General features: G+C 42.8%; 1 protein-coding gene across 10 annotated transcripts; it reads right to left on the reverse strand.

Moving 5' to 3' along the window:
• Positions 1 to 822: 822 nt before the first annotated feature.
• P2RX7 (purinergic receptor P2X 7) lies at positions 823 to 22,537 on the reverse strand. Of its 10 annotated transcripts, none has more exons than XM_054219168.1 (15): positions 21,774 to 22,536; positions 20,442 to 20,515; positions 17,714 to 19,547; positions 15,464 to 15,596; positions 14,828 to 14,899; positions 13,911 to 13,983; positions 12,851 to 12,947; positions 9,688 to 9,768; positions 8,983 to 9,112; positions 7,990 to 8,114; positions 4,496 to 4,589; positions 3,968 to 4,033; positions 3,756 to 3,872; positions 3,042 to 3,137; positions 823 to 2,573 (listed from the first exon to the last, which is right to left on the reverse strand). In XM_054219168.1, the coding sequence occupies exons 3-15, from the start codon at positions 17,836 to 17,838 to the stop codon at positions 2,049 to 2,051; spliced, it is 1,734 nt and encodes a 577-aa protein (XP_054075143.1). In that variant the 5' UTR covers positions 17,839 to 19,547; positions 20,442 to 20,515; positions 21,774 to 22,536; the 3' UTR covers positions 823 to 2,048. The 10 variants fall into 10 exon arrangements, with proteins under 10 accessions (XP_054075143.1, XP_054075141.1, XP_054075142.1 ...); XM_054219166.1 differs by having other exon boundaries at positions 21,359 to 22,536; XM_054219167.1 differs by having other exon boundaries at positions 17,714 to 20,515.
• Positions 22,538 to 22,556: the final 19 nt, after the last annotated feature.

Below are 22,556 nucleotides of genomic sequence, written 5' to 3' on the forward strand. Positions count from 1 at the left end.
CCCCTTCCAGTCCCTAAAGGGGCTCCAGGAGAGAGGGGGAGGGATCTTTATCAGGGAGTGGAGCCATAGGACGAGGGGGAACGGTTTTAAATTGAAAGAGGGGAGATTTAGATTAGATTTCAGGAAGAAATTCTCTGCTGTGAGGGTGGTGAGCCCCTGGCCCAGGCTGCCCAGAGAAGCTGTGGCTGCCCCATCCCTGGAGGGGTTCAAGGCCAGGTTGGACGGGGCTTGGAGCAACCTGGGCTGGTGGGAGGTGTCCCTGCCCAGGGCAGGGGGATTGGAAGATGATCTTGAAGGTCCCTTCCAAACCAGACCATTTTATGATTCTATGACCCTTTTGGTGCTGCCTGGGATAACCGGGGCTCAGCAGGCAGGGCAAGGCTCTGACCTGAGCACTCCTGCTGCTGTAGCTCTGCTGTACCTGGGTACGGGGTTGGGAAGAGCAGGTGGTGGGTCATCCTGAGGATGATGCTAAATCTGGAGCATTTTTTTTCCCATGCTACTCATTGTTAGCAAGTTTATGAGGAGTTTTTCACCTCCGTACTGGGCAGACATGAGTCAGCCGTTACCTGGAAGTCTGCTGCTGTCAGCCCTGCGCTGAGTCTGGGCTACTAAGTCTCACAAAGAAGCTGGACAGATGACCTCAGGCAAGGACCATCCTGACACCAAGACATAACTTGGAGCCAGCTCAGGGCAAGGACAGAGCACCTGCCTGCAAAAGATAGCAGAAGCATATCTAAGACTGTCATCCATCAAATCCCTTATTTATCACAGTCTTAAGTAAATATTCAGTGTAATTCTTTCCAAAAGGAGAGTCGGTTCATTTGTCAGAACAGGAATGCATTAATGCCAACTATAATATTTTCTCACTCTAGATATATAAGATGCTGCAATATGAATGTTAATACAATTAATGCATATTACAACTAAAGATACAAATGCAGTTGGCATAATCTGCCAGCAATGTATCTTAAAATATATGTGGGAAATACAAATGGCAAACTGCTGTGTTAGCTCAGGAAGAACAAAGCTTAGTTGAAAGGAGTGCAGAATATACATGTTACAATCCTTCTCACCTTGTTTCTATAAAAATAGAACATGTCCAAGTATAACAAAAAAGAAAGAATTGAAAAGGTGTTGGAGCACAGGTTAATCTACCCTGAATTTGCTGCGCCTTGGCTCTACTCTGGCCTTATGCATCGTAGCACAAAGCCACTCGCACTGTGCCAAGTTCAGTAGGAGGAGGTGTAGGAGGCAAGGCCTGTTTGAAGTTAGGAGCAAACAGAAGGCCAAAGTCCAACACTGCAAATGAAATGTCCAAAAATACTACACGAAGACGGTAAAAGTACTTTTCACTGTAAATCCTGAGTTCAAGCTAAAAGGAGTAATACAAAGAGAACAGCTCGGCTTTTCAGAAAATGCTTTGTCTGTGTCATTGAAATCGTCTAAAATGAGCCTGTCTGATCTGGACAGACCACGAGGCCTTCAACAGCGAGTTATGAAACTCCATGCTCAGTGGCCTCTTTCTAGAGCTTCTTGAGCCAGGGCTGCAGAAAAGTGGTGAGGCTGGGGGAGAAAAATGCTCACGTTTTCAAGTGATATCGCTTTTGGACTTCTTTCCTTCAAGGGGTCATGCTTTGAGATTACTCTTGGCTCCATCTTATTTTCAGGGTGCTGGTCATCTCCGGGCTCAGATGGGATTCTGTTACGCACCAGTGCAAAGGCAGGAGGCCCAGAACCTCCCACTGAAATGGAGTGCATAAGAATTCACCCCAGAGCCTACATTTCCAAACCATGTGGGGTGACTCACAGAATGAAGCAGAGGCAGAAGCAAGCACTTTAGCTCAAGGTGTTTGTTCCTCTATGCTAAGCAGTAGGCTATTGTGCCTCTCCAAAAACAGCATACAAAAATTCAGCTACAGTACTACAGAAGATATTGGGAAGTCACACGCTTTCTTCTTTTTTTTTTTTAAAGAAGGTCCATGAAAGAGAACAAAGGTTAAACATCCAAGGAGAGCCACAGTATGATCTCAAGTTGTGCTACATCCTCATTCCACCTTAAAACCAGTATAGTTGTTGCCTGCTTTGGGATAAGTATTTCTAATTTTCCACCTGCAGCAGCTTGGGATGACGGCTCTGTCTTCCAGATCAAAAGAGCCAAAGCGCCAGTGAATGTATTGCCTGAAAGCAAGGCGGCGCATCTGGTTCTTGATATTGCCATCCGTCAAGTCCAGAAAGGGGTCTTTGTAGAGAAGGGCTTTCTTCAGGGTGCGACTGGACAGCACCAGCTGCTGAAACCAGTGGGAGGTGGTGATGCACTGCCCTTTTTTCCTTCGGCAGCAGAGCTGCTCATGGTACTTCTGTGTTGGCAGGCATTTCCCACAGCAGCACCACTTTGGGCTGCCTGGGGAAGAGGCCTCTTGTCTAAGAGGTTGCCTCAGCTCGTAGTCTTCATTATCATCGTTCTTGTTGGACTCAGTGGAGCGCATTGGCTCAGATTCTTCATTATCACAGTGTTCATTGGACTCACTGGTGCAGCAGCCGCCAGCATCACAGAATTTCACAGGGTGGCTCTGCAACAACAATTCCCAACATAAATTAAAGAAAACAGCATTTGCTGCTTCATCCAACTGCAGAGAGTCATCCTCACCATTGGCTTTTTCATTTGACACAGCACAATAGAGATAATGATGATAGATCAGCAGATCTGGAGGAGGATTGTCTTTCTGTGTTGCCAACGCCCACCCTAGCGAAATCAAATCGACACCTCACAAGTTGTTTCAACACCAACGCACTCCCGTTGGCACATACCCACCACAGTAAAGCAGCAATTTTCAGATGACTGTAGAAAATACATCCTCTGGACTTATTAACTCGAAGCGGACAATAGGGATGTAGTTTTAGCCCCTCAGAATCTAATCTGGAAATATGGGGGGTGGAGGTGGTGGAAACCCAAATCAGTTTGGAATGACAGTTCTCAGTTCTCCTGAAGTTCCCTTCTTCTGAAGGGAGGATACCAAAGGTTAAGTGTCTGTCTTTACCTCAACAATGCTGCCTTGAGCATGCTGCAAGCTTGTTTTCAGAGGCTCCTTTATCAAGGTAACATGTGGCTCATCAACATAGGACACATACATCACCTGTGCAGCAGAAGAAATGAGCATTGTCAGCTGGACTAATTATTCAGAGACCTGGGGACAAACACGGCATGGATCTGACCTCAGGGCTTGGGTTCTGCAGTCTGTACTCCGATAACAATTCCCTGCAACTGCATGTTGCAAGGAAGGGCCCACATTTCCAATACCCAGGATAGCAAGGACATGGGGAGCTCTGGGGCCAAAGGGAACAGGAAGAAATGGTATGGAACTAACTAGGAGTGTGGTTGTGCAGGGCCTTTAGGTACTCTCCTCTTCACTCTTCTCTAAAAATACATACCTAAAATGCTGGGGGATTAGGAGAGGCAGCCTAGATAAATAACCATTTATAACTTGAAAAACAGGAAGGGGCAACTGAAGTTGGCAGGGGAGAGTTTGAGCAATGCCTTCTTCATGGAAAACCCTTTCATGATATCCTTCTGCTACGCTGAAGGACCACTGTTCCCTGGAGGTTTCCCTGATGGAGCTGGTGTGACTCTGCCATGCCAAGCTTGTGTGTAGAGCCCACTGTACTCATGCAGTGCACGTCGTGCACAGCTCCATGGAAGCTTCCTGGATCAGCTGCATTTTTGTATCCATAGAGCAGCAATTTACATTCTTTACCTGTCTTGGATTCAGCACAGTCTCATACTTTTTCCTGTTGTAAATTTTGCAGAATGCTGATTTGCCGCAGCTGGAGTAACGAACAATAGAAAGAACAACTTCAATGGCACTCGCAACCTGCACATGAAAAAAAAGCAAGTAGTGATTCCACTTTCTTCATGAGACTGTATCTTCAGAACTGGTTGTATTAATACAAAAAATAAGTCTCTCACCAAACCAAAATAGGAGATCATGGACCCAATGTTTTTAATGAGTTCAATGATGTTAAATTTTCTACCCTTAAACAAAGCAGAAAAGAATAACTGAGAGGCAAGGTCTGTTACCATCTGTTCAGCTTAACGGCTTTTCTCTTTTTGTCTCTTCACAATGTATCTCTGTTTCTTTACAATTCAATCAATCCCAAAATTTCATAGACCATCTCAGACACTTTGCAGGGGAGAATAAACAACTTGAGAGGGAAACAGTGGTGACACACGGGGTTCGTGACAATATCATCATGCCGTGATGATACCTGTTATTGTCTCAGTCTTAAAGAACAATCCTGCCTCTCTCCCCGCCCTGCCATTTCATCCTCAGCTTTGCTCTCCTATGCTGCTCAGTTCCGTTTAGATCTACTCATCTGACATGACTTCTGTGCCAGACTGATGGACAGGAGAGAGGGGAGGGATATATGGCAGAAGTGGGGCTAAGGAAATAGCAAGCTTTCTTCTCCCTCCACAAGGAAAAAGAATTGCATTTACTGTGCCGAAGACAATGACATCAAACCGTATTCCATAGACTTTGTAAAGGGTTCTCTGCTCCTCCCCTTGTGGTAGCTTGTAATACTTTGCGTATCTGCAAAAGAGTAAATGAAGATCTGTGCAGCTTTCCTGGGGAATAAAATGCCACGAGGCGGCAGAACACAAAAAGGGGCGTAGTTTCTTCTCCCGTCTTCCTCCAGCCTTTCAGCCTTCTGAAATGAAGGTGCTGAGGCCAGCTTGATGAACAGTATTTTGTCCAGCATCTGACCTGGCAGTCAAAAGTAAATTAATACATATAAAGAGATTTAGACAAATGAAAAATCCAACTGATGTCCAACAAGTGTTTTGCTGTCTCGATTCAAATTGGAACCTAAAGCTGCAGCAAGTTCAATCACAAGTAAAGCAGATAGAAAACCCCAGCAAGGCTATGTGAAGAGCTGGCAATGACGAGAGTGCCCATGGTCTGAAGGCTTTAATATCATGCTATCCAAGACCAACTCTGAACTTCTGAGCACGCTTCAGCAGGCTGGATGTCAGCCATTTTCCATTCTTCAATCAGTAGAGAGCTGGAAGAATCATGTGGGCCTTTACTAACTTCCAGTTTCTTACTCTATCAAAAACATGACCCTCCTGATGCACAGCTCACATCAGCTTATGGATCTATAAGCAGTCACAGAGCATGGAACAAAGAGGTCCTTTTAAATCTGACAATGAAAAGCTGTCAGTACAGACAAAATCATTACATTAAACTGAAAGACATACTAAAACACAGAATGGTACTAATATCCAACCTCTGGTAACAACACCCATATGTCTTCTACCTCAGACATGCTGTCAGGGCTTATACTACTGTATTGTTCTTGACTGGTTTACTTGGGCCATCTCTAAGTTCTGGTTCTCCATTTAGATAAATAATTCGAACGGGAATTTACTTAGCCGAAGGGACAGAAGGTCAGTTCCAGGGACAACAGATACTCACAGATGACTCTGTCATTGCTAATAAAAATTGGATTTATAGTTGCTTGCCTGTTCAAGTACAAAAACAGTAAACTGTTTAAGAGGATATGTCTGGTGTAAATGCCATCAGCTCAGACCTCTGCTTCCTAGCATCTCCAAGTACTCATTCAGATGATAGAGACATCTAAAGAAAAATACATTTGCCTCCTTTCCTTTCTCTTTGTGTTCAGTCCCTGCAGCTCTGCTTTGCATCTTAACACTAACAAACCAGCCCAGAACAAGCTTTTACTTGATTCCACTCTCTCCTGCACATCCTACTGCAAGCTAAGTTTGGTAGACTTTCAGAGTGCTTTTAATCAGAATTCCCTAGATCATGTGATTATTTGCGTCCCATTTACCGCAATCTGATTTGTAGTCTCTGAAGGCAGTGAGTCACTCAGAAAAACACACTGTAATGTGTTCTGCTTTTTTCTTGCTTGCACAGACATGAAATGCCCTTTTTCCTGTGCTGAATGGTCACACTCTGTGGCCAAGAAATGTTTTATTGGCCAGCTCTTAGCCTCTGAAGCCTGCAGGTCACTTAGGTTTTATTTGAAAGCTTTCCTAACTCTTTCCAGGATCAGAAGTTTTCTCTAGCCCTCAGGGCAGAGGCTATTTCACATCTGCTCTTGATGGCATAGAAGCCTTCTCCTCCGTAACAGCTTTGTGCTCAGAGCTGACCTGTTAAGAGCTTTCTTGATCGCTGGCTGAAGCCTTCCTCCCCAGCACCTCAAGTAGTTATTTTCTTTTGGAAGGCTAAAGCCTGTTCCATTTAGGTCTATCACAGAATTCCCTTTCGAACTGAGATGAAATCAATAGGGCTCCATGCAGACAGAAGTTATAAGCTGCCCAAAGTAGCTTTCCTGACTTCTAGAACAGCTAGACTGGAGGGGAAGCAGCATCTGTACATGCCCTGTTTCTGATGCTCTTTTCCAAAATTTTCTCTTGCTACTGATCTTTATTAGCTTTAGGACTCTGGGCTGGATCGACCTCTGATATGATAACATTTTACATTCTTATGATATGTCACTGATTTCCAAAAATTTTTCAATATATTAATTGCAGGTTATTTTCTAGCTCTCCCCCACTTGCTCACTTGGGTAGTTCTACTGAAATCAGCAGCTCTGTTTATACAGGTTGGCATACAGTAGCTCAACAGTGTGGCAGGGTTTGTGCATGTTCGTCACCAAAACATCCATGCTTGTTTTAAAGGGTATTATGCTCAATCTCTTTATTGCTCTTCAACTTTCACTGTCTTTGCTTTTTAAATTGCTGCACTGAACCACCCTGCTCCTCTTTTTTAATTTTGGAGACATTAGAGAATGAAATTTCTTTGCCAATAAACCTCTTGATTAACAGATACAGAGTCAGGCCTCCAGGATGGGGGCTGACATCATGCACACTCTCCCAGCAGCCTGTGTTCCCAGACCAGGCTCACTTCCTGCAGCAAAATAATCCTTCCTGCAGCTGAACTGCAGCAAAATAATCTTGCTACAGACTGGTATTTTGATACTTAAAAGATAACAAATTTTGAGCAATCACGTTCTTGGCATTTTCACCCCAGCTGTTAATCTGACACTAAACATCCTCAAAACTACTCCACTGTCGTCTTCTAAAAGCCTTATCAGAAACTGCTTTGCCTATAAAAATGTATTCAACAGAATGGTTGCTGGCCTCAGCCTCACAGCACTGTCTTGCTTTTTCCTTGTGATCTCCTCCACCTCCTGTCTGCGGTTGCCAGGTCAGAGGGAACACCTATTTCTTCTTTGTTGGCACAGCTCCAGCAGAATGCAGCTTGGAATACACTGGCAGTTCCTACACAGTTACGGCACTCACGTTAGCTTCACAAATGTATGAAAACCCACAATGTAATAATAATCATGCCATGAGTCAAAAAAGAGTGTTGTTACACAAGAGTTTTGACTTAGATCTGAGGGACATCTTTAGTTTTAAATGTGCTGATAAGATTTGATAAATGCTTTGTGTAACTATTTAGAACTGGAGTCACATCAAGATTTTTTTGTCAAAACTTCTCATAGATCTGCTATATGCATAACGAACCAAAAGCTCTAATTTGCTTTTTGAATAAATCTTGATTCAGTGAACTGTGGGGTTACCCAGATGGAAGAAAAACACTTTGTTATTTTATTTGTGTTAATTGCCTTGGGAAACTCACAAGTTTAGGTAGTTTCAAGCCTCAATTGCCATATGGTGGAATCTGCCCAAACTATTCTCTGTGTTAGTTCCCAGAATACCTGTTGGAAGTTTCTAGGCCTTTCAACATAGAAATAAAATCTCCTGCAATACAAACATGCTCATTTGGAAGACGACCGTGATGATACATCTATACAACTGCAGTAGCTGTAGGTTAAGGATGTAACTACAAGAGTGAAGGAGAATCAAACAACGTGGCATTCCAAGTCATCATTGCCCACACCTCATCACATCTTTGCTTCAACTCAGAAAACATGCTACTTGATTCATAAAACATTTTTTACCTGAAGTGGAATCCAGGCATTATTTTTTTGTCATCAAGGCGCTGGAAACCATACTTCGGACTGCAGTCATAAAACCAGCTGTCCAAGTTACAGTCCCAGTTAATCTTGATGGCAATGATTCCTCCCTGGAAACAGACACAGTAAGCTTAGGGCATGGACACATCTCCATAGACAGACTAACTCATAAGCAACATTTGCCAATCAAGCAGTCTTGTCTGGAAGTTACTTACTTATTCTATTATTCATTCAGGCCTTTCCTATCTTATGGCTGTTTCTCTTCACCTTAGTGGCACAAGTGTGGATGTAGCTGATATACTGTGATGGACATTTTCTTGCTTTAAAAGATGTATAGAATCAAACCAAAAGCCTGTGTGCAAGCCTAAGTTTTGTAGGCACCCAGTCCAAATGTTTCATCTTGAACGCACTGTGCCAGGCTACGAATCAATAAATGTGGCTCAGTTGATGACTCTGGGCAGGACACTTTGTCTCTCCTTCTATTCTACCCATCTGTTAATATTGTTAATATCCTGAGGTATGGCTGGATACTGTGTTAAGGGCATTTGGCTCGACATCCTAAAGAATAGAGTGAAAATGTAATAGCAAAAGTAAGTGCTTTTTGACTCTGAATATAAGCTGCTATTTGTGCCAGTCTGACTTTTGGATGATTCCCCCATAATTTAGGATCTGCTTGAGTAGAATCAAAAGATGACCACCAGTGACAGCCTTGTATAGAACCTATTTAGATGCACCGTGCTTTGTAAATGGCCCTCTGCATACTACGATACTAACAAAATAGTATCAACTCTGTCAACATGGGTTCCATTCTGTGAGATTTAAGCACATTTAATTCTTGAAAGTTGGGGTCACTTTGCTTCTCACACAATCACTTTCTAAACCTAGAACCATTCCATTATATGTCAGACAGCAAAACATGCAGGAAGAGAATCAAGTAAATGTTTTAACGCTGAGCATGAAAAAAGAGATATCACAGACCTTTACTCCCATCTCAGAAAACTTCTGTTTTGCTTCCTGAACGATATCTCCCAGACGGAAAATGGGACAGAGTGGGAAAATTGTCTTGTTGTATGTGCAGGAAGTATTAAAAATTGTTGGAATATTTAGTCTGTGAAGAACACACACAATTGTTTACATTTAAAAACAAGTTGGAGCAGATACAGGTAAGGGACTTCACACGTACTAGAACCTGTGTTAAATGTGCTCGGTTTGTAAGTATAGAAGCTTTTGGCTTTGTAGCTACCAGATGTATATCTCCCTAACTGTGACCTGGGAATCAAGATGAATTCTTTACTCTTTGGATATTATCCCCAGCAAAATTTTACCTGTGTAAACTAAACACTTTTACCTTATAATTTTAATTGCATGTCTGTTGTGCTATATTTTAGTGATTTTACCCTAACGTAAACCAGTATATCTGAACAAACAATTCTGCTGTCCAGTGCATGAGAGAAATAGAGTTATGCTGGGAGGCTCTGTTCCAAAGCTCCCCTTATTTCTTTTGGTTCCTGAAGGATTCATAGGGTTAAAAGGGTTACAGAATTGAAGAAACTTGCTATCTGTCACTCAGGCAGATACAGCCCTGAATGCATAGGCTTTTTGAGTAAAGAAGGTGCCAATTTATACGAGTGTTTTTTCAGAGCACAACTACTTCAGAAAGCATTGAGGAATGTTTGCACTTACATGGTGTAATTAAATTTTGGGAATTGAATGTTGTTCTTTATTAGCACAGTGAAGTCTTCAGAACTCCTCAGAACAGCAGGCCTAAAAAAGAAACATCAAATTGACTAACTTCTTTTACTTAAATACATCAGCTAATGTTATGCTACTTTACTATTACCTGGAAAGCTGTCAGTAGGAGGAATATGTTGCTAAGAATAACACATTGAAATGCAGGGAGTTACGTGGCTCAGGGCATCAAGAAAAGGAGAGGTGGTTTTCTTAGTTTTAGGTATAAATTGTTCTCTCTCTATTGCACTTGCTTGTGTGGGCCAAGCCTAACTGGGGTCTCTACATGCAGCTGAAACATGATCTCAGGAGACTTCTCATATAAATCTTGCTATAGAATAGTAGTAAGAAATTTGACAGCTGATGATTTCTGCACAATGAATTGGCAGTTTCATTGCTGGTCCTCACAGACAGGTGGCCATTTACACCAGAGCTGCGCAGCTAGTAAGACTGTAAGAATGAGTGACACACTCGATCCTAGAGGACGTCTCTAGAAGTCAGGTGTCAAATCACATCACCAGAAGTTGTCCCGCCTCCCTAGCAGATCCTAGTTTGAGGACCTGCCCTGCAGTGGTTTGTGTCACTAAATATGTAGGTAGAACGCAAACACAATGGAAAGCAGGCTGCCAGTCTGACCCTTCCTCAGAAGAATGATTTCTCTGAAGCTAATGTGTCAGGAAAGAAGGAATTTTCCCACAAGTTGCCAGCTGGGTAACCTTGGTCTAGACTGTGAGACAACCTCTGCTACACTCCAGGACTTGCCAGGCTATAGGAAAGCAAGAGATACAACTTTTGGCATTGTTTCTGTAGCATAGGGACTATGCTGAACTGGAGTAATGGCATTGTTCCATTTTAAGAATGAGCCAGGAATATTTTAATTTCCATCAAGACAGCCATTCCAAGGGGGAAACCCAGTCTGCACAGCAGTCATCCACATAAAGGACAGTGCTTCTAAGCAGGGAATATTTTTCCTATCATTACATTTTGAGCAATGCCTTTGCATCAGAGATCTGTGATGACAAGAAGCACATTAGCTGGATGACATGCAGCTTCCATGAGGGACTTCTCAGGAGTGTCTTCTAAACCATGTCAACGAATGAAACTTGATTGCAAATCAAATTAACATTTGTGGATGCTACCTGGACACGAAAGTCACAGATGAGTTTCAGTGCATAACAGTCAAGACATTAATAATGTCTGTTAATTTTTAAAGAATGAAAAATGAATGAACCTATAATGTGAAACTGTTCATAATTTATCCACTGGGAAGCATCTGGAATCTGATTCAAAGTTCTTCTGAAAAAGGTGTTGTAAACACCTGTCCTTCAGCCAGCTAATCTGACAACTGTGCCCTGCCTCAGGGCACAAATGAACAATCAAAAATAAAAGAATCTTCTTGCCAACATGCAGTGTCTTTGTTCAGCTCCTGCCATAACTAACGGGAAGGAAAAGGAGGCCTCCTGTATAGTTCATGAAATTTACCTTTCAAAGGAATTTGGACAATAAAGACAATCATGGGTGTAACCAAATCCAAACATTGCTCCCTCTGTATCTCAACCAGATGGCAAAGCTTCCTGGGCTCTGACCTTGGTCTTATGTATCGTTCTGGTAGAAAATAAACACTCAGCATTGCCTTTTAGTGGTTCCTCATTTTTTTCTTGCCAATGGAACTTGTGAAAGAACTTTATACATCAGAGGTTTGGATCAAACATCTCATCCATTATTTTTGGTCCCTGGTAGTAATCGATTACTGGCACTTTAGAGGAAGGTTAGGAAACAAGACAAAATGTGTCAACTGTGCGATGTAATTAAAAGCAAAATTCCCTCTGCAACATAGGCAGCAGTGAGCCTACGCAGTGTGACATTTAAAAGTGACTGGCAGTCACTGAAACTTTATAAAAAACCCTAGGATTTCATTAACTCAGGAAACTCATGCATATCTTTCCCGGATGCTGTACGAACAATTACAGCCTTCCTGTTGTTGGACAAAACCTCTTTCAGATCACAACTCTGTCTGCAGGAGAAGGGAATGGAAATTCCTTTAAAGAGCTGATAAAAACTCAGCAGAAGGAGCTGTAGGAGGCATTGTGCACTCTGGAGGGGACCTAGCAGTGGAAAAACTGTTCAGTCTCTGCAGAAAACGCCAAATTAGGGAAAAGATGGGATATATACATAGAATCATGATTGTATCTTTTAAAAGCAATGAGTTAATAAAAGTGATAATTGACCTAGTTTCTTATACATATTTCAAAGCTGGTTGAGAGGAGCTAAAATTGATTACCATTTGCTCTCTTACAGTACAATTTCCATCATTTCAGTTGAAATCAAATCTTTTTATAAGTTTTTTTCATGCTTTGGCTGATACAGAATAGTAATAGAACATTTTCATCTTGGAACACTGTACAGTCATGAAGTTACAAAAAAAGATGGCTACAAGGCCCCTCCATCCTACTCTCTAGCTCACAGCAGCATTGTTCCGTGGAGTCTTTTTCCTAGAGTTTTCTTCAGCTCACTATTACAGATTGCCAGCACTGAGGTTTTCATCATCTACCTAGAGAGGATGGAGAGACCGTTCTCCAGTGTGAGGTGGATCCCCAAACACTAGCCTGCAGCACAATGTACAGACAACCAAGCTACCCGTATTGTTCTGGGAGGTGGAAGCAACCTCACTGTGATAAATGAACACACAAAGAATTTCTATACCATAGAGCCCTAAGCCTTGCAGAAGAAAACCCCAAGTTAGGAAACCTTTTATTTCTGTAACTGATTAAGCCTATCTTATGTTGATGCATTTTCTTTGACATTTGAATTAATGAGCCAAATGCCTCTAGTGAATTCAAGAGGAGCCTGTGACATCTAAAACTGTTTCCATGGCAGCTGCGTGATGATACAAACTGGAGGATATGACTTCACTGCAGAATCATACAGCAGGACAGACTGTTAGAAGTTATTCAGATATTATAATGAGTGTTAGCAGTATAGCTAGGAAGGAAATAGCTGTTTTACATACATGAGATCTATATGTGCCTAGGCGAAGGGATTATCCTAAAATTTCATGACTTTGTAAAAGTAAATCCTTCTTTAGGCATAAAAAGAAATGCAGATCTCTTTGACTTACTCAGGGGGTTCTCCCATGTATTGCACAGGGCACCATGCATTGACCTCACAGGTTTTAAAAGTTGCATTATAAACCACACATCTTCCTGTTTGAATTCCTGTAGAGAAACAAGCTCTTACTTAGCAAAGACAAGAGTTTTTCACCAATTAAGAGACAGTTTCAACATGTCAATGGATTCCTCCTCAAATGTAAGATAGGGAACTTGACATTTCAGATTGTTACAGCTTTCTATAGGAGGAAGCTGTAGGAAGAACTACCCAAACCATGGTCCTGCCACACCTCATCAATCCTTATTTAGCTGTTTGCTTGGGTCAACAGTGCTTGTCATTGTTTGGGCTGTGGGTGAAGTAATTTCCTTCACAGTTTTATATGAAGTTACATATCTGAGCCTTGGGATAAATTGAGAAACCAACTGTTTCAGTCAGAAGTTCAATTCAACAACATGAGCAAATTAAACAAGGATACAAAGGTGGGCAGAAAACCTTAATTCTTTCTGCGCTCCTGGAAAGTCAGCATTTTCTGTGAGCATTTAGTCTTTACCAGGGAAAGTGATAATCCATCCAGCAGCTCAAATTCAGGGAGTCTCAGCATTACAAAGAACTCACATTCCTGATGAAAACAGTATGATGCCTTCTGGACAACTATTCCCAAATAAAGGACACAAGCCCCGTGACTTACTCTGAGAACCACCTAACCATCACAGGGGTGTCACAGACCCTTCAAACGGATCCTGCAGTTACTCCACTTGCTAAGCAGCCATGGAGTTCAATGGGACTGTGTGTCTGGTTTGGCCCTCATTCACAGCAGTCTGTACTTTTTTTCACCTCTCCCCTTCCTCTGCCCCCTCTCACTGTTTCTCCTTTTAGTAAGGGCACACACAAGCTGCTAAGAACTTGGTTTTGTGGTTTTGAAAATATGTTCTCAGAGATCTCTTAGGATTCTGTACTGTTCCACTGCAAATCTCCAAGCTGGATCTTGCATGTGCTGCACTGGTCAATAATGCAATAGAAGATAATACCCACAAAAAAAATATTTCAATCTGAAAATGCCGTTTACTTACCATTACTGTGGATATCTGCACTCCCATTTTTACAGTTGTTGTCTGAAAAGCAGATAGCTTTGACGAAGGGATACTGGAAAAAAATTTACATAAAAGAGCAATATTAATATCCCCCTTCCCACACCTATGTAAAAAGATTACTCAGCTTCAATGTCAAAATATCAGATAAGAGAAAATAACAATGCAGGGCAGGTACAGCTCTTACTAATTATTTGGCTTATAGGAGATAAAGGCTCAGCTACCTGCAAAACCAAAAAAAAACACCTTTCCTTGCTTACAATAATATTTTCCTTTATTATTTATGTCTTTTCCCATTTTTCACACTCTGTCCTATAATATTAAGCACATTAAATTTAATACTGGACTATTTAACTCGTTGTTTACTAGCAGTCCCGTATACTTTTGCCAGTGAAAGTCAATTTGTATTTGGGAACTACTCTGCAAGGTCCCACTTGTAGGCCAGCCAAATGAAGAGGAGAGCTGCAGCTGACGACCAGGTTTGACCTACAGAAAGAAAGGAAGGGGACATGTAGGAATGAACAGCAGTAAGAGAACCATACTAGTAGAGAAGCTAAGAGCAACTCTGTAGCTCCATCATTCCTTCAGGTTTTCCTCAAGAGCAGCAGCCATGCCAGAGAAGCTGGAGAGCAACCACTGGCCTGAATGTCATCACCTCCTGCAAGTGATGCAGACAGGTTTGGCTGCAAGGTCATTGGTGCAAGGAAAAGTCACAACTGCCAGCTGATTCCCCAAGAAAGAAAAGGAGCAATTAAACTAGATCTTGCATGTTATTTGCTGAGATACAGACATAAAGAGCAATAATATTTGCTTGTACCAGACTGTTCCGAGGACAGTTCACTCTTTTACATCAACATGCATTCAATACATCGTAAGTACAAATCACAAAACATATTTACCTCAGGGCAACTCCGCTTAAGCTGATTCTCTGTCTTAATGATGTTGGTCATCACGAAAAAAGAGTTTGTTGCCTACATGGAGGAAAGAATATGAATCTGACTGAAATTTCACATACTCGATTCAGACCTCAGTCATTCCCGATCATCACCTGGAAGGACAAGGCTGTTCCAGCTCTGCCTCCCCCTGATATACATTCACATGCTATCCATCTCAAACAGGAAAAGCCAAGGACATCATCAGGGCAGGAACCAGCAGCCAGAGGCAAGAAGGCACCGATTTTTTATTTTTATTTTTTTTTTTCAAACTGGCGTGAAAACCAAGAAACACACATGAGCATTAATGGGGAACAACACTACTCTGTTTAGTACAGCTGTATTGGAGTGAATCTGTTCCTAGGTTTGCTGTTACCAAAATATTAAATTATGTAAAAATTGCGTAACAAATAGCACCACAGAAATCTCATAAAAGAGGATATTATTTTTTTCCTTCTATTAAGGGAAAGAAGGGAAGATTTGGCTTTAAACATTGCTGTCTCCAGTGTAATCACGTTGAATGGTAGGACAGAGACATATCAGGAAAGCGACAGATGTATCAACGGAAGCTGAATACTGGACTGACATTAAATTAAGACTTGCCTGCATTGGTATAGTGTATTCTGCTGTATCCCAGATCCTGTTGTTTGTGAAAGTCACTCCCTTCACACTAGTGCGAACTGAGCTGTCAACTTCATCCTCCTCCTGATGGAGTCTGAAAATCATGACTATACAACTGGCCAGACAGAACAGAAAGGACAAGTAAGCCCATAAGAATAAAATGGGCAGCTTCTTTGTATCATTCTGGACAAATATGCTGCAAGACAGAAGTCAGATGGACATTTTCAAGTAATTGGGAGCCTTTTTGTGTGAGGTACATGCATTGGCTGGACCAAAGATTGCCTTGGTTTCACCTTTCAGAAGTTTTGCCTTTGTCAGAAATGAACTGATATATGCAGGAAGAGAATTTCTATTTTCCCATCCTAAATGATACAGACAACATGAGGTGACATCCTGTCTCTCCAGATGCCATTTGTGAAACACCAATTAACTGCAACAGGGCTTGATGCCATCCAAAAACTTTCACCCATGCTGTGTTGCTGTGTATCTAGACTTTGTCTCCTTCTGTGACAAACAGTAGTGTTCTTGTTACTTTATGATTTTTTTTTTAAGAGATCTTAAAATACTTAGTCCTCGTTCCAGAGTGACTATTTTTGTGCCTCATGCTGATTGCTTCAAAAACCTTGGCCAAATGTTTTCACTTTCTCATGAATTTAAAGTGTTAGTGAAAGACTCATCTAACTCATAAAAGCGCCGGCAACTTTGAAAAAATATTGTATGTTCAGAAGATACTTTCCACACTACATAAAAGTGATATAAAAGGTTTGCTTTGAAAAACAAGCCACAAGAGCTAGCACCATTTCAGTTTAACAATAGACTGTTCTGGTGGGGGATAAAATAGTATCTGAAGAACAGACATACAAAGCAGCTGATCAGTGTTCCTTTATTTATATTGTCTATTTTAATACTATTTCAGAGTTTTCCTTCTGGAAAACAGTGCTTTGGGATAACCATGTTGTTGGAAACTGGCAGTGGGATCTCAGCTCTGAGCAGCAGCAGGTGGGTATATTACCCGTGTAGAATCATCGAGTCATCATAGGATCAGAATAGTTTGGGTTGGAAGGGACCTTTAAAGGTCAGTTAGTCCAACCCCCCTGCAATGAGCAGGGACATCTTCAACACTTTTATTGAAGTAGTTTCAGCTTTCTTTTCAACCCACAAGTCTCTCTCTCATTCCCTTCTTTTCAACCCACAAGTCTCTCTCTCATTCCCTCTCCTCCCCTCTGAAGGGAGATCTCTCCTTTCTCTAAAGGGAGAGAGGTTAAAGACAGCATCTGTCTCTCATTTAGCGGCCACCCCGGCCCAAACCACAACAATCAGGTTGCTCAGAGCCCCGTCCAACCTGACCTTGAATGTTTCCAGGGATGGGGCATCCACCACCTCTCTGGGCAACTTACTCCAGTGTTTCAGCACCCTCATTGTAAAAAAATTTCTTCCTTCTATCTAGTGTAAATCTCCCCTCTTTAAAGCCATTCCCCCTTGTCCCATCACAACAAGCCCTGCTAAAAAGTCTGTCCCCATCTTTCGTATAAGCCCCCTTTAAGTACTGAAAGGCCACAACAAGGTCTCCCCAAGAGGCAGAAGTAAGGCAACTTGAATTTCCTGCAGTCTTGATTCTTTGTGAGATTGCGATCAATGAGCTCAATGTCCTGGCTTGCTGCCCTCCCATGAGAATGAAACCAACTTTATGAACTTCGGCAGACTTTGTTCAGCAAACACTTATCACTGAGAACAGCCCTAGTTTGGCAACAAAGAAGAAAATCTGCCCTTTAGAGGCAATCAATTATTGCATATTCCTAAAACATCTTATTGTTCTTGAAATCTGCTGCAAGGGGTGACTCGCCATTTCATCTGACCCTGAATAGGAGACTCTACAGATCAGACTCTAATCTCAGAAACACTGGTGTAAATCTGAGATTATTTGGTGGAGTTATTTTGGATTTTTCAGACAAGAAACAAAAACAGACAGAATGACAAGAAAAAAAACTGCAAGTGTTTTTTAGAGGAAGCTTAGTTAACTCTGTTCAAGCAACTCCACCTTGTTAGATAACATGCTATGCCACACTCCCACTACAATGTTCCCACAACCACATCCACCTTCCATGAACAGTCTAACACCAGCTCAATGATCTTGTTTGCTGCCACAAAACTCAAAGCGCTGAAAGCCAAGTTGTAAAGAGACAAGAAACATTTGCTCACATACAACACAGCATCCCATCACCATGCACTTACCAAACAGACACAGCAAAAGTTAAATAAACGAAACCTTTCAGACATCCCCATGTAACACTCTGAATGCGTACGTATTTCCGAGAGTTGTACTGAGTCAGGCCCTCCAGACAGACACTTACACCCATTGCTAGCACTTCCTGCGAGGTGCTGGCTTTTGAAAACTGCAGCTACCCGGGGCTGTCTTCTTCCACCCCTACATCCTTCCCAGGCCACTGCACTTAAAGACACAGTCAGAAACCTGTATGAGAATGGCACCACAAGCCTCCTAAAGAACAACAGTTGATGGAATCAAGAACTCCCTGAAGAGACACACCCTTTGGTCTGTTCACAGAAAAAGCACCAAATTTCAGCCTGGAGTTCCAGAGCTGATTGCTCAGCACTGTTCTTCTCACCTTCTGTTGATGTTACCATCTCTCCTCAGTACTACCAGACTTTACCAGTCTGAAGTAATGCTGGGACAACCGTAGAGATGAGGCTAAATGGGTGGAAGCCAGTGTTATACTGACCTACTTCTGAGCCTGACTCTCCACCACCCAACACTTCACACTAATGCAAAGATGATGTAACGCACCTCTGGACTGGGCAGACGCATGCAACACCCACTTTGCAGGGGTAGCAATGGCCATGAAAGGCGCAGGGCGATGGTAAAGCAAGCTTTTGGGTCATCAATGGCCACAGAGATCTCCAGCTCCTTATCTGACATTGCACAGGACACCATCATCATCCTATTTGGTCTTAGATTGGTTTTGTATCAGGTCATGGGATTAAAACAGAGTGACAAAGTCACTACTCCTCTCAGCAGAACCAATACATGGCACATACTTTGGCTGCAGCCTCTCCTACTCCACAGAACCACACACAAGCCAGAGCTGGTCAGTGTGCTGCAAGACCACTGCATCTGCTCCAGGGGGCCAAGAAGCAGGCGTGAAGCCACCGTCTGATGCTGTAAAGAGGTGGAGCTGTCAAGATGCGGAGCTGTTGAGGTGGGACCTGTAAATCTCAGTCTCAGAGTCTGAAAGACACGAAGTTTGGATCAAAATCCATTAGACCCAGATTAAAAGGACCAGGGTCCTCTCTCTTGCAATAGAAGACCCCCAGAAGCACAAAATATACAAAACCTACAACGCAGATCTAATGATTTTCTTCCAATCCTTCAGTATTTTAAATCACCTAGGATGCTACCTATAGCTGTGGTCATGACAAAGCACTCAGGACCAGACAGGCTTCTTGGCTCTCAGTACTGTCTTAAATGCTTCAGCACACAGGAACAAGTTACATTCTGCACAAATAGGCTTAATTTTTTGAGACATCGGTGATCACCCCTTAGGCTTTTGCTGAGCTCAGTCCATACTACTAGGGTTGGTATTAGTGACACTTCAGCAAGCAAAATCCTGCTACATTATAACAACTGAAAAAGCTGCAAGTGGGAACCAGAAACAGACCTGAGATGTATTTAGGTGCTAGACTAGCCACAAAGAATTTGATTTGTAACATAACACAGTCAGACCTGTGTGTACACACACACAATAATATTTATAATAAAAGACACAAACAGGAGGGCTCAGATTGCATAAATGAAGCAGAAGTAAGCGTTGTCTTCTTTTGCTAAATGCTCTTGTTTTCATATTAACGTCTTCCATCTGTTTGGGATCTGACCTCAGCAGCTCAGCCGGATGTATTCATCTTCTTGCCCATGATGTTCCCATATAAGGTGATCTCTCTTCGCCCATGGAGCACGATTTCGATTTGCTCAGGTTTCGTTCCACTCTGATTTGCTGGCCTGTATGGTCGAGCTCTCTCACAGTTTGCAAGGCAGTCATCCACACAGCAATAGCTATAAAGGGAGGAGAAAGTCAGGAGGGAGTAATGAAGCTGTGCCTGCAGATCTAAAGAGCTCTGGATCGTTTATTTCTCTTTCTTCTGCACGTTGCCTCTGCATGATGCCTTCTCAATAAGCAGCTTCCATAAGCCTTTCCCAAGCAATATAAAACATAAGCCTCCCCTACCCAGAGAACTGGATGGAACTATAGGGCTGAGCTCTTACAGCAACTCTCATGTCATTAGGAAACTTTACTTGAAACTCTGTATCACTCGCCATGTAAACTAACTTGGGAATTTGGAAAATGCCCCCAGAATTATACAGCAAATATATATGCACACTGGTCTTCGATTCTGTAAGACTTGATCCAGATACCACATCACCCCAACTAAGATAACTTAAGGTAAGTTAAGCATCAAGCAAATATCTCAGCTGCCTCCTGTAATATTTACCCAAGGCTGCACTGAAAGCTATCATCTCTTTTATGTCTGTGAAGATTCTGTTGTGATAGAGAAGTGAAGACCTTAATGTTTTTTAAGCAGGAAGTTGGAAAATTCAGACACCACTACAGACTGTAAGTATCAAGCAGCAGGCAAGGCAGCCTGGGTAGCAGTACGGCTACTTTGGGCTGCATGTACCAATAGCACAAAACCATTGGAAGAAAGGATCACGAAAGCCGACAACTTTAAGGACAACACAGGATCCCCCACACTTTCCCCAAGTTGGGAAGTCCCATAGAACTGGGCTCCAATGCATGATTTTGCTCCTGCAAATTGAGCTTTTAAACAGGCCAGCAAGCCAGAGCTCAGACAGTCCAGTTCTAATGACGTCTGGTCATGGAGGTCTTCTTCCCCAAGTCAGAACACAGACTTCATAGCTTTGCACCATGATACAATGAAACAATCTCACCATCTTTTTTCTTCTTTGTATCTTGGCGTTTTCTAAAGTTTTCAGACATCCTTCCTCTTCTTTATCTGTTGCCTCTGTAACATTACAGAGATATGAGAAGAGAGGAACTTGCTTCTTCGAAAGCGTAGGGACTGAATAATCTGATGTAAAAAATCTCAGAGCAGCACCCTCCCACTGTATCCAGCACAGATCCCTCTCTCTCCGTGCTTAGCACTGTGAGCACCATCGCTCTCTCCTCTGCGCTGAGGTCTGAAGAGAGGATGTGTATCAGTATTTACAGAAACGGTATTTCTCTAGCATTAAGCGATGGACCTACATCCACCACTTCCTATTACCTACTAATGGAGTCTACAGGGAGCAGACCTGGCCCCTGGTGCTGCCACAGGAAATACCATTTTCATTTGCCCTGTGTATTCTATATGCTCAAAATACTCATCAGCAGAAAAGTGTAATTGATACCAGGAAAGCATGTCAAGGGAAAGTAGATCTCTTCTGGGAACTTGTAGGTAAATACGATTCCTAAAGGTCAGTATACAGACTGAAAGCACAAAGGAAATATGATCTGGTTTTAAAGTTCAAATCCAGGAGTCAGGAGACTTGGATTATGTTCCTGGCTCTATCACAGCTTTCATGCACAATCACAAGCAACACATCCATCCCCTCTGTAACTTAGTGTAGCCAGCTAAAAGCCAGGGCAGCGTTGCAGTGTCACTTTTCAGGCTTCCCACAAAGACCAGTAAATTAGTATTTTATGAAGCATTTTCTGCTCCTCAGAAAGAAAAAAAGGAGCTAAACTAAGATAGATGCAGTGCTTAGAATTGCAAAGTATTACATTTATGATTTCTATTTACTGAGTCAAATTCTGCATTGATTTACAACCTGTGCATTTCAATTGGCACCAATTTAATATGACTCACTGCATATTTTAATCCATCATCTGTGGACTCACATGGGATTCGAAGACTATCCAAGAAGGTAATTGCAATAGCAGAGGCTCCAAAATCTACCTATTTAAGGTCTAAGCATGGGTTTTGAAGGATCTGCAACAAAAAACCTGCAGATTGGGAGATATGCATTTCATGAACAAGTTTCACTTTAATATATTTTTTGATTGTTTGGTATTTTTGAAAATCCTGTCCTTGTTTCAGATTTAGCATAGCTAGCACTACATATTTATTGCTACTTTGAGGCGCACCAACAATTGATGCTCAACCCTGAGGACATAAATTTGCCATTTGCCCCCAAAGAAGCCTGGGCACAGGACTTGCATTCCTGTTTCACAAGGATCCTCTATGCATTTTTCCACTTCAAAGAAATGAAGTAACCATTCACCTGATAAGTACATCAGCCACACTTTAGATTTCTTTATGCTGTCAAAGACCGCCAGAGATCTTAATTGCATAACTGCATCAATCTGCTTGTACATCTCCTACACATGCGACAACAGCCTCCCTCTTAAGGAACCACAAAGCTAAGTATATACTCTAAAGGGTGAATCTCAAACCTATTTCTGCCGTCCCTTGCATCAAGAGCACTTGTGCTGTGAGGAAGTCACACATGAGACTTGGCCTGTGGCGTGCACGCCCCAGCATCACAGCAACCACAGCCACGATTCCCACACAGAAAAGCAGCATCGACCCTACCCTACTGCTAAACCCATCTCATGTCTAGCCATGGTGCCGTGCTCACCCCCGCTGCCTCGCACCACGGCATGGGGCAGGGCCTGCTGCTCTGGCACTGCCACCAGCTGCCCTCTGCTCAGGAGCGGGGGATAAAAAACCCAATTCCTGCCCAATTCAGGGCGGGAAAGGGGGGAGACTGAGCTTCCCAGAGCCCCAAGGAGCTGGCAAAGCGGCGCGGCGGGAAGAGCTGTCCGGAGCAGGCCGCAACGCCGCCGCGAGGCCTCCCAGTGCGACTTGCTCCGCATTGCCTCTCCTCAGGCCGCAGCCGGCTGCGAGGGCAGCGAAACAAGCAAGGAGAGGGCAGGAACCCGCCGTCCACCGGGACACCCCGGCCCCCAGGGGCGGCCGCGCCTCTCAACAGACCGCCGCCCCCCGCCACCCTCAGCCCCGCCGCCGATCTGCGCATGCGCGGACGCCCCCTCACGCGGGCCCG

This window comes from Rissa tridactyla, chromosome 13 (genome assembly GCF_028500815.1).
Source record: "Rissa tridactyla isolate bRisTri1 chromosome 13, bRisTri1.patW.cur.20221130, whole genome shotgun sequence".
Classification (NCBI taxonomy): domain Eukaryota; kingdom Metazoa; phylum Chordata; class Aves; order Charadriiformes; family Laridae; genus Rissa; species Rissa tridactyla.

Excerpts from the sequence above, each read along its gene's own strand:
- P2RX7 (XM_054219168.1), bottom strand. The coding sequence starts at position 17,838 with ATGGGTGTAAGTGTCTGTCTGGAGGGCCTGACTCAGTACAACTCTCGG. Across the intron at positions 14,900-15,463 it reads AATACACTATACCAATGCAG|GCAACAAACTCTTTTTTCGT; the intron begins GCAAGTCTTAAT and ends TCCTCCATGTAG. Across the intron at positions 3,873-3,967 it reads TGATCTCCTATTTTGGTTTG|GTTGCGAGTGCCATTGAAGT; the intron begins GTGAGAGACTTA and ends TTTCATGTGCAG.